At 50.6% G+C, this 12,208-nt stretch overlaps 1 protein-coding gene across 3 annotated transcripts in view; it reads right to left on the bottom strand.

The window, feature by feature from the left end:
- Nucleotides 1-702: 702 nt before the first annotated feature.
- Nucleotides 703-12,208, bottom strand: part of MTCL2 (microtubule crosslinking factor 2) — a 72,524-nt gene continuing 61,018 nt past the window's right edge. For 2 of the 3 annotated variants that reach the window (XM_059898522.1, XM_059898523.1), the window contains exon 15: nucleotides 2,350-10,854. In XM_059898522.1, coding sequence (XP_059754505.1) covers nucleotides 10,702-10,854 — 153 coding nt within the window. In that variant the 3' untranslated portion in view covers nucleotides 2,350-10,701. Of the gene's footprint in view, nucleotides 791-2,349; nucleotides 10,855-12,208 lie in introns of those variants that run through there. The other variant, XR_009497744.1, reaches the window with a different exon arrangement.

The raw sequence follows: 12,208 nt of genomic DNA, 5'->3' as shown, positions 1-12,208 counted from the left end.
CTTAGAGCCTTTCTAAGATGGGGAACAGAGGTCCAGAGAGGTGCTTGCCAAAGGAATACAGTGCATTAGCGGGTGGGCAGTGATGCCTGCTCCGTCGCTAGGCCATGGTCACCCCTCCTTTTATCTTCTTAACGCTGAAAATGTGGACCATGACTCTCACACTTTTTCCAGTCCTGCTCTAGTACATGTTCTCCCCTTGTGGTCCCTTCTATACTTGGCGAAGTTCAAGAACTCTCCTTTGTAACCTCACTGCAGTCCAGCCCCTCCCCAAACTGCTTGCCTCTCCTCTCATCATCCCCCGTTGCTTCTACTCCTTTGCTCAAGCCATTCCCTCTGCTTGGGAAGCCCTTCAAGCCTTTTGTTTTTGGCAAAATTCTCCGATTTTAAGCCTCAGCTGAGGATTCATCTCTCTCAGAGCCTTCTCTGAGGCGCCAGGCTGAAAAGCAGATCCCCCTTCTGTGCTCCCAGGAGCCCAGCCTGTGCCTGGTCCACTATCCCTTGCTGGCTTGGGTGCTCCCAGATAGCAGACTGCTGCTTCAGCACCCAGCATGATGCCATCAGAATGTCCCCTTGCATGTGCAGTCCTTTGGGATCTGAAACCTCCAAGTGTTGAATTACAAGCAGTCCACAGAAACTGAAAGAAGGGTTGGTGAGCAGCAGCTGGAATGTGACTGTGGTCATCCTTCTATAGCAGCTGTGGTCCTTGGAAAAGTTTTCTGGTGGTAGGCAGAAATCTGCCTTCCTGAAATTTCCACCATGTGGTTCCAGCATGTTGGCTCCCAACAGACATCTGAAAGCAGAGATTTGCTCTTTATTCCCTGAATATCACTTTCTAGAGCCCAGTTCCTTCTCTGCTCACCCAGCTCCTTCAACTACTACTCGCTTGTCAATATCCCAAGAACAAAACACAGCCAGAACTGGCCGTCCTGGGGCACAGTGGGTATACTGCTTAATGGCATCCAGACCCAGTACATCCTCTATGTCCTTTACCTGCTTTCAGTTCTTATGTGGCTCCCTACTGTCCACAGGATGTGGACACTCCTTCCCTCATAAGGCCCTGCGTGATCTGACCCAGCCTCTTTCATCGCGCCAGTGACTTCTTTCAGTTCCCCAGTTCTGCTCTTCTTTCTACTAGGCTTTCACACATGCCGTTCCCTCCACCTGGAACATGTCCTTTCCGTCTCCTGCCTACAGCACGCCATCATCTCCTTCATCTGGTCGTCTCAACCTTAGGTATCAGTTCAGATGTCCCTCTGCAGCCTTTGCTGATTCTTCCTAGCTCCCTGAGCACCCTGGGCTCCCCCTGGCCATTGACATTTGCTTTCCTGTTTTTCAGGCCCATATATTGTTATCCTCAATGCCTAGCACAGGCCTGGCTATTGTTAGGCCCTCAAAAAAGAGATCTGTGTAATTTTCATGTGGTTGCTGGATTCCAAGATGGCCCCTAATGTTCCCCACTTCCTGGTCTTCATACCCTTGTATAATCCTCTCCCACAAGGAATAGGGCTAATCTGTATAACCAATAAGATACTGCAGAAATGACAGTGTATGATTTTCAAGGTTTAGTCATAAAAGACATTGTAACTTCTACCCTCCTTTCCCGTATATCACTTGCTCTGGGGGAAGCCAGCTGCCATGTTGTGAGGATGCTCAAGCAGCCCTATGGAGAGGGCCACCTGGGGAGGAACTGAGGCCTCTTGCCAACACTGACTTGCCAGGCATATGAGTGAGCCACCTTGTGGATCCTCCAGCCCCAATCACGCCTTCACATGATTGCAGCCTGACTGACACTTGACTGCACCCTCAGGAGACCCTGAGTCAGAACTACTCAGCTCCTGAATTCCTGACCCACAGCATCTGTGATATAATAAATGTTTGGGGATAATTAATTCTACTGTAATAGATAATTAATCCATGTCCTTTTCTATGATAAATTTTTGAAAGTCTTTTGTAGAAAGTTTCAATTCCTTTTTTTTTTGGCCACTCTGTGAGGTTTGCAGGATCCTAGTTCCCTGACCAGGGATTCAAACCTGTGCCCCCTGCAGTGGAAGCGTGGACTCCTAACCACTGGACCTCCAGGGAATTCCCTCAATTCCATTTTTGATGACTCTGCATTTGTTTCTCAGTGGCCATACCACCCTTCATGGGAGACTCTGAGGTGTCAGCAGTCAGTAGCCAGGAACTCCTGGTGGCTCCTCCCAAGTGACCCCAAACCAGCCAGCTGGCTGTGGCATTCCCAGGGCTCCTTCCTTCCCAGGCAACTGGGTGTGGGGTACAGTCAAGTTTCAAATCTGCTGAGCACCCCACCCACCCAAAATGAGAAATCAGAGAAGAGGCCAAGTCCATGGAAACTGTTCATATGACATACTTTATTTCCAATCTACAACCATTAAAAACGCTTTGTAAGTTTACACTGTACAGTTATTCTCATGTCTGAAATAAGACACGGGGGCAAGGAGAGCTGGCGGATTAGACCATGGTTGTCCTAGCACCCAATCCATCCTGGGAAAGAGCCTTTTGAAGACAGGAGTGGGGAGGAGAAACAGCGGACAGGAGAGGTGGACGGTTTGGCCCAAGGATGCCCTTAGTCCCTTCCCTCCCAAAGGCCTTTCCCTGGGGAACCCTGAGGGCCCACAGCTGCAGGGTCCACACCAGGAAACCAGGATGGTCAGGAAGGGGGCTTCACAGTATTGGCGGGGTTTGGGGAGGGGGGCCAGGATGAGGAGGAGGGACAGCTTCTGGCTCTCTTCCCCAGCTGCTGGGGGTTGGAGCTGTTTTTTGGCACTGTCTACAAGGTCTCCCTAGAGGTGAGAGAAGGAGGAGGAGGAGCTCACTGGGGATTTAGGAGTCTTTCTTTGAGGAGTTGTTTCTTTCCATTTGAAGAGAGGCCATAAGCCTATGGTGAGGTTCCCAAGGGATAAACGGTCAGGGTCTTTTGTCTCCCGCCCCCACCCCCACCAGGACGCCCACCTGCTGCCTGGCTGGCACAACCCTACACAATCTTTTGTAAAACCCAGACAAGTAGGAGAAGTGGGTAGAACTGGAAACAAGCCAGGGGCAGGGAAAGGAAAAATGTATGCCTTCTCCCAGCCCCCCAGTTTCCAGGAAGAGGAGAACTTAGTTTTGTTTTGCTTTGGGTAGGGGCAGGGAGGGTTCGCAATCTCTCAGGAGTCCAGATGAGATTGGTGTTTCCTGTTCCTGGTCAGGGCCAGCCTCAGTCCCTCACCAGGCCACACTATTTGCTGGTCCAGATCCGCAGGTGGCAAACTCCTGTGTACATCAGAATCACCTGGAGGGCTTGTTAAACCCCAGCTTGCTGGCCATCCCCCGCCCCGCAAGGTTCTGTTCCATAGGTCTTGAGTGGGCCCAATACTTTGCATGTCTATCAAGTGCCCAGGTGATGCTTCTGCTTCTTTGAGAACCTCCAGGCATCTCATCCTCAGCAACCTGGTGCCCCAAGACAGTGCCAGGGAGCTGGGCAACAGCTGGTAAGGCCCTGCCTTAGAGGCACCAAAATATCTGGGAAGCTGCTGGGAACAGACTTGTGGTGAGCCCCCCTGTGCGGAGAAGTAAACTAAGGCACAGAGATCAGTGGCGGAGCTGAGAGGAGCCAGGATACCAGGGCCCAGTGGACAGAGGATGGTGATGCAGGACTCCAAAACGTGAGGGGTGCTCTGGGGCCCTAAGGATCATCCTCGTGCTTATCATAAAATCATACAACCAGCCAAACACAGAGAAGTTAAGACACCTCCTGGGCCAGGTCTCCAGACTCCTGGCTGAGGTTCCTTTTCATGGGAGCAGTTTGAGTGGTATCAGAATGGAGAGTGACAAGGTGGCCAGGCCCTGACGACTTCGGCCCTTCAAGGATACTTAGGGGAAACCAAAGCTCCTTTCCTTAGACCCTGGGGTCCAGGGGGCTAGTGAAGGGCAGGAAGGGAGTGGAGTAGGGCTGATGGGATACACAAGGTAGGGTCCAAGAAGAGTGCAGGAGGGGTGGGGAAGAGCCCTGGGCAGGGGACTCAGGCCCAGCATCATGTCACCAGTCCCCTTCCGTTCTTGGGTCTGTGGACTTTGCAAACACTGTTGGGAGGGGTAAGGGGTAGTGCCAGGGTGGGCTACAGGTTTTGCCAGGGTGGGCTACAGGTTCTGCCAGGGCAACCTGTTCCAGAGGCCGTGAGGTCCAGGGGAGAGTGGAGAGTATGAGGGATGTCAAATGGACAGACAGATGGACGGATGGCCAGGGAGAGAAGAACCCAAGCCAGGCTGTATCTACTTTCCAAACAAGGCCATGTGGGACTGGGCAGGATAGAGGAGGCCAAAATGGGGGATCCAAGCTCCCCCCCAATTCCCAGTGGAAAGTGTTGGGGTCTTGCCGGGAGGCCGTGGACAGAAGAAAATGGGGCTCAAGGGTGGGATGGGGGGATGTCTTTCTGGGCTTGGGGGTGTGGTCACTGGGGCCAAGCCCAGCCTGAGGCACTGGGGAAAGGTTCCCCCTTCGGTGTGAGGAAACACAAAATAAAACAGAACCCAGGGAATACAACCAGATCTGCAAGCAAACATCTGGAGTTGGGAGACCACAGACACGGGAGGATGGGTATGTGAGGCTGAGGGGACAGGGAGGGGTTTGCTGAGGTTACAGGGAAATCCACGGGAGACGAGTGGAGCTGGGGAAGCCGTTCTGGGAGGGCTGAGGGATGGGTGCTACCAGGAAGCCTGGGGCTCAGAAGAGGAAAACCTGGCCATGGGTCAGGGCCACTCAGTCTGCTGGTGGGAATCAGCTGGAGAAGAGGAGGCAGGAGGAGGGGAAGCTTTGGAGGAAGATGATAAAAGAGAGGATGGGTGGGCAGTGGGGAGCGAACAGACTGAGCCCAGAGAGAGGAAGGGGTTCAACCAAGACCACGGAATGGTAGGTGGGGGGTGTCTCACTCACCACTCAGGATGCAGAACCTGATGGGAGTCAGGAAGCCTGGGTTCTGGTCCTGATTCTGCCTTTAACCTGCTGTCTGACCTTGGGTGAGTCACTCTCTCCCTTCTCTGGGCCTGATTCCTCATCCAAAAAAGTGAGGGGGTTCGACACAAAAGGACAAACACTGTATGTATGATTCCACTTATATGAGGTGCTTAGACTAGGCAAATTCATAGAGACAGAAAGTAGAACAGAGGTTACAGGGGCTGGGGGGGAGGGATGGGGAGTTATTGTTTAGTGGGTATAGAGTTTCAGTTTGGGGTGATAAAAAGTTCTGGAAGTGGAGAGTGTATCAATACAACATTGTGAACGTATTTAAAGCCACTTAAAAATGGCTATGTCTTATGTATGTTTTGCCACAATTTTTTAAAAAGTGAGGGGGTAGGTCCAGTTTATTTTTCTTTCTATTCACTAAGACTAGTGAGGGGTGTATCACCCCTAGGGCCAGGGCACCAGGAGGCTGGTGTGGGAACAATGAGTGTGATCAGACCACTTTCCATGGGTGTAGAACCTTATGCTTTCCCAGGCGTATTCACAGGCACAGTACTGTATTTGGTCCTCAGCACAGCCATGCAAGGACATTCTCCCACTTTATAGCTGGAGGAACTGAGGTACAGACTAGCCACATGCTCCGGGGCCAAGGTCGTTCAAGTTGGTGGCCGTTTATTATTATCTTAAAAATAGTGACCTGGAAACCGTCTTTGCATCTTAGGTTCACACTGCAACCGGCTTAGTGGACTTTGAAGGAAGGACACATGCTCGAAATTAGCAGCAGAAGAGTTTGTCTCCTGGGGCAACTATGGTTACATCCCATGACTGGATGATGACATGCTTCCCTTTTTACCGTGATGTGCTTCCCTTTTTACTGCGGCTGCCAGGAAACTCAAGAGTAAAAATTTTTTTTTTTTTTTAATAAATTTATTTATTTATTTATTTATTTATTTATTTATTTATGGCTGTGTTGGGTCTTCGTTTCTGTGCAAGGGCTTTCTCCAGCTGTGGCGAGCGGGGGCCACTCTTCATCGCGGTGCGCGGGCCTCTCACTATCGCGGCCTCTCTTGTTGCGGAGCACAGGCTCCAGACGCGCAGGCTCAGTAGTTGTGGCTCACGGGCTTAGTTGCTCCGCGGCATGTGGGATCTTCCCAGACCAGGGCTCGAACCCGTGTCCCCTGCATTGGCAGGCAGATTCTTAACCACTGAGCCACCAGGGAAGCCCAAGAGTAAAATTTAATTGCAGGATTATGGGAATCACGTCAGATAGATTTGGGGAATGATAATTCCTCTTGCTTTTTGACTTTCTTTGTTTTTTTGTTTTTTTGGCTGTGCCGCGAGGCATTCGGGATCTTAGTTCCCCAACCAGGGATCGAACCTGTAACCCCTGCAGTGGAAGCACAGAGTCTTAACCACTGGACCGCCAAGAAAGTTCCTTTCTTTTTTTTCTGTTGTCTTACTGATCCTTATGACTAAGATTGTAAATTGCCTCCAGTGCTTTTTGGAAATTCTCAGCATAATTAACCCAAATCAGAGCTGGCTTGAGGACCAGGTCCCCTAATTACCAGCTCAGTGCTCTTTTTAAGATATAACATCATGGTTATCTGGTTAAAAATAGATGGCCTAACGGTCAGGGCTGTGAACCTCAATGGTGTGGCCACTGGTACTCAGGATCTCCCTGGGAATTTGTTAGATACGCGGATTCCTGGCCCAGAGGCTGAGGCGGGTCCCAGGAAGCTGCATTTTGGACATGCCCTAAGAGGATTCTGATGCAGGGGGTCACCACACCACCCTCTGGGACACACGGGTCCAGTGATTCAGAGTGGACTGGTTTTATGTCTGGGTTGGGCAGTGGCATATTCTTGGTGTCCTATACCCACACAAAGCCCCCAGTGGGGCAGTGGGTTGACACAGCAAGCAGGACAGAGTTGGGTTGGGGGATCCAGTAGACCCAGGCTCTAGTCTAAACTTGATGACTTCCCAGTTAGGTGACTCAGGGATGAGACCTGCACTTCAGTTTCCTCATCTGTAAAATGGGAGCACTAACCCCTATCCTGCCAAGGTTGCCTCCCAGAGTTGGCCCTTAGAAGTCTGAAGGAGATGTGGCATGGGGAAGCAATTTCTAAATAGCAACGTGCTCTAGGAGGGGTGTACAGGGTGGGTGGGGGGTGATGCTGGTGGGGCTGGAAGGCTGGCAAAGCTGGGGTGGGGAGGACATTCTAGATGGGAGAGGAGAGGGAGGAAGGGCCTGGAAGTTGGATGGGCAAGAGGAGAACAGGCCGGGTGACAAAACCATGAAAGGTGCATGGGGGCAGGCAAGAGGGAGCCATGTGGCAATTAGGGTGTAAGAGGGTCAAGTCTTGGGCCCTCAACTTTGTCACCTGGGAGAGCAGCTGGTAGAAGGGCGTCCCTGGGGAGACCAAGGGGCGGGGCCATTTTGAGCAAGACCTCTTGGAGGAGTTTTTAAAATTGGTCAGCCTTTGGTGGGGAAAGAATTAGCAGGGGGCGGGGAAGGGCTGCCAGGGTGACAGGGACTTGGATACTGATGCTTTGTGCATGCAGGACACCGATGCGCCAAAGCGGTTCGACTTTCATTTCAAATACAGACGTCATTGCCCCCAGGAGGGTTTAATTTGGCTCTGGGAAGAGGTCAGACATAGGAAACACAAGATCGTCCAGTTTGGGGTCAACCATGCCAACTGGTCTCCCATTTCCCCTCAACCAACTGGTGCCAACACAATGGATCCAAGCCTAGGGGTCTGTAGGGAATTAGGACCCCAGGGTTCCTTGGGACTTTGGCTGCAGAGAATAGAGATGGGGAAAGGAAAAAGAAGGCTAGAGGAGGAGGAGGAAGAGAAGGAAGAAGAAGCTGCTAGGAGTAAAAAGGTAAGGGGTAGCAGGAAGGGGAAGAAAGGGGGAAAGGGCAGTGTTCCTTCCTGGGACCCAATGCTCCAGGGGAGTCCCCACAGAGGGCCAGGCAGTTTTCTGCTTTGGGAATGTTACCAAGACTTAAAAAGGCATTTGAAGAAACAAACTTAGAAATTACATTCCAAAAGAGTAGAGAGTTTTTACAAACCAACCCCCCACCCCAAAAAAGAAAACACAACCGTTACTAATTAAAATGCTAAAAATCAAACCAAACCAATATTTACACGTAACATTTTCAACCCCATCAAGCCCCACGTCCAGAGGCTTCTGTAGGAACAGTGATGAGTGAGCTTGCACAGTGGCATGCAGGAAGCAGAAACTGGGACTTTATTGAAAACCAAGATCTGGGGTCTCTGACACTGGCTGAGGGCTGGGTGGCCAGGCTCTAAGACAATGAGAATGCAAGGACAATCTTGGGTGAGAACGACGGTAAGGCTGAGCGGTCCGCAGGGTTCAGGTCTCACGAGGATTTCTCCCCAAGGCTAGAAGCACAGCCTCCCTGGCCCTCTGCAGCTCTGGGAAGTGCCAGAGGCCTCTGGTGGCTTGTGGCCTTGTGTGAATCCCCTCACTTGGAGATAACCTTGGAGGGGACCCCTGACCTCTTGGGTGGGAGCAGTGGCATCCTAGAGGGGATTGGCCCATGGCTCCATCAGCCTGCCTGCTCTGCCCACACAGGTCACTATAGCATGAGGAAGTGGCTGCTTGCACTAACGTAACCCCAAGTTCTGCTGATAGGGAATGGCGATGAAGGAATTTGGGTAACTGGTCCAGGTGCCCCAGAAAGGGCAAGACCGGGAGCTGGTGGATGGGAGCGCAGAGGCATCTCCTGAGTCCTGGGAGCAAATTAGCCAAGCTGCTGGCTTTTGGTCTTCCTGATGGCAAATTCACAGATAAGCCACTTTATCCTGGTGTTTCCACTCTGAGCCCCTAGCCTGTAACAGGCAGATGTGTGGGCATGTGTGTAAACAAAACGGGTTCACTGGCACCAAGGGGGAGGCCATCTGAGTACACCTCCCCCATCACCACACTGCAATGAGCCAAGGTGCAATCCATCCGATGGCTCAGGCAGCTCACATGGGACATGGGGAAGGGTGGGCAGTGGAGTTGGGGCTGGGAGGCGAGCCAGGAGAGCCCATAAGGCTAAGGAGAGAGGCTGGTGAAAAAGCTGGCAGGCTGGTGTGAACTGAGGCAGGCTGGCAGACACTCTCAGATCCATGTGCAAAGCTGCAATAAACAACATTCTCGAAGTTCAGTCCTGTTTTCCTGCGAGTTCTCACTTGGGGAACTTGGAGAGATCTCCATGCTCTTGATAAAGCCTTAGTAATCCGTGTTTGACTCATTGAAACAAAAAAGGTGTCAGAGGGAGGGAGGAAAATGAGTAAGAAAACGGAGAATGTTTAGGAAGTGGTCCAGCCCTCCACCCTGTCTGTGAGCATTTACAGACTCACGGCTGGGGGTTGGGCAAGTACCGGGTATTGAGTGTAAAGTGGTGCTCTGAGGCCAAAGGGTCAGCAGTTTTGGGGGAGCAGGCTGCAGGGCTCCAGCTTTGCTGGGGGGCCCTCCAAAGCTGACCTGGAGACCAGAGCTCGGCTGCTGAGTTGCCTCATCCACACAGGGGACCCTGCGCCTGTCCATCGTCTTAAAGCCTTGCATTGTCCCAGTGGCGAGAGTACATGTATCAACCTCCAATAAATTACCTTAGGGGCTTTGGGGTAAGTTAAATTATTAAAATAAAGTAAAACCACCTTAAATATTTATAGTAAGAAAAATTCAAATAAACAACCTAGGCAAGAAATGTGTTTCCAGGCCCCAGTCTATTGCCATGTCCTGGGGCACTGGCCTCTCAGAATGCTCCTCGGCCTGACCTGGCCATCTGGGAGTCTCTTACTGGGAACGTCTTTGCCCTCCACCAGCTGCAGGATGTAAACACAGTGGAGATGTGGTGCCCCTCCAGGGTGCCAGGGAAAGAGACCCCAGCGATCAAGGCAGTGGGCAATTAGGCATGTATTTATCTGTGCACCAGGTCTTGAGATGGACTTTACCTATTTCTGTCCTCAAGGAGTCTCCTGGGAAGGTTGGGGCCCCCCACGTCACCTTGGCAAGAAAGGCAGTTCCAGTGGCTCCCCTACCCTGAGCCCCTCGTCTTCTAGTCCTTGCTGCATCCAAGCTACGGGCAGGGAGATCCAGGGCTCCAGGATTCCAAGCAGATACTTGACCCTGGTTACTGCCCTATCATATCCCCTAGAGCCACAGCAATCCAGAGCAGCAGGGCTGGGAGGAGGAGGCGGTGGAGGGAAAAAATGGACGGGGTGATGCCCATTTCAGCTCCACCAAGAACCCCAAGTTGAGCCCTAGAGCAAAGCCTGTTCTTCTCATTGGTGTTTCCTCCCCATGAAGAGGGATGTGGTTGGCAGGGAACGTCTCTGTGAGCCCTTTTCCCTGAGGGGCATGGCCGGAAGTGTATCCTTTCCTTGGCTCCTCTGAGAAGTGGGTGTGGCTAGAACCAGGCAAGGCTCTCCCTTATGACCCAGGGATCAGCTCCCACGGGATCTCTCTGGAGATGCTTCTGAAGCCCAGTTTTGGTCGTTCTCCCACTCGCTGCCTTCCCCTGGGAAGTCAGAGATCGCCACCCAGCAGTCAGCAGGAGGCCCCGCTTTACCTGGATGGGAAAGCTCTTCTGCGGCGGTGGTGCAGCTGCTGGCCCTCCTGGGCGAGAGATGCAGGGGGCGCGGGCCCCTCACCTCGTCTCCTCTCCGCGGGTTCCCTTTGGCTGTCCAGGGACTGGGCTGGTTGAAGTGGGGAGCTTGGCTGCTCTGTCACTCGCTGGGGGGGGCTGCCCTCTCCTCCCCACCCCAGGCGCACTCTGAAGGGTGCAGCCTGCACTTGGAAGGAGAGTGGCGGATGGCAGAGCGGGATGGCCGGGCGAAGCAGGAGGCGAGAGACTGGGCGCTACAGTCACACACGGCATCCTGGGAGGAGGGAGGAAGAAGTCGGGAGGAGCCAGGAGGCACTGCCCACCCAGGGACTGGGTGGCCAGGCAAGGAATCTGGACTCAGCTGTGCCCAGGGACCAGTTCCCAGGGGCTGTAGCCCCTCTCTGGACCAATTTTTAAAAATTATTTTCTCCCATTAGAGCAGTAATGAATGCTTATAAACAACCTTCCAGAAGGTAATAAATTCTGGAATATACAGAGAAGAAAGTAGACATTGTCCATGAAAGATAAATTCTCAAAACATTGCACACACATGCATTTACCCAAATGATTTCAACCCCTACAGCTTATTTTGTAATTGCAAAACATGAACACTTTTTTGTCATGTATGCCCAGATCTCCTTCTTTTTAATGGCCATATGCTATTCCACTGAATGGAAATAGCTTGATTTATTTATCCAATGCATTTTTTATGTGGATATTAGGTAGTTTCTAATTTTTTTTTACTATTACCAACACACAGGGATAATGGTTAAAAGTGCTGCAGTACATTATTTACAATTGCCAAAACCTAAGTGTCCATCAACAGATGAATGGATAAAGAAGATGTGGTATATATCTACAATAGAATACTACTCAGCTATAAAAAAAGAATGAGATTTTGCCATTTGCAGTAACATGGATAGACTTGGAGGGCATTATGCTAAGTGAAATAAGTTAGATACAGAAAGACAAATACTGTATGATATCATTTGTATGTGGAATCTAAAAATTACAACAAACTTGTGAATATAACAAAAAAGAAGCAGACCCATGTATATAGAGAACAAACTAGTGGTTACCAGTGGGGAGAGGGAAGGGGGGAGGGACAAAATAGAAGTAGGGGATTAAGAGGTACAAACTATCAGGTATAAAATAAGCTATTGTACAAGGATATATTTTACAGCACAGGGAACATAGCCAATACTTTATAGTAACCATAAATGGACTATATCCTTTAAAAATTATGAATCACTATATTACACACATAACTTATATAATATTGTACAGCAACTATACTTTGAAAAAAAAAGTGCTGCTGTAAAACTCAATTGCTTAGTTCAAATCCCAGCCCAACTGTCTAACAGCTGTGTGAACTTGGATAAGTTATTTAACCTCTTTGAGCCTTGATTTTTCCTGCTCTAAGATGAGGGACGTGATACCTTTGTCAAAGTAGTTGTGAGGGTCACATCAGGTATATGTGAAGCATTTGATAGTGCCTATTAAGTATTCAATAAATCTTAGCAATTTTTATTAATAATGCAATACATTTCTTTACACACGTATCTACCTCTGTGAATATTTCCATAGGCTACATTCCTAGGAGAACTACTGGGTCAACAGGTAATAAG

The sequence above is a fragment of the Balaenoptera ricei genome, chromosome 15 (genome assembly GCF_028023285.1).
Source record: "Balaenoptera ricei isolate mBalRic1 chromosome 15, mBalRic1.hap2, whole genome shotgun sequence".
NCBI lineage: Eukaryota > Metazoa > Chordata > Mammalia > Artiodactyla > Balaenopteridae > Balaenoptera > Balaenoptera ricei.
The sequence above is the reverse complement of the archived record's forward strand: the minus strand, read 5'-3'. Positions and strand labels throughout refer to the sequence as shown.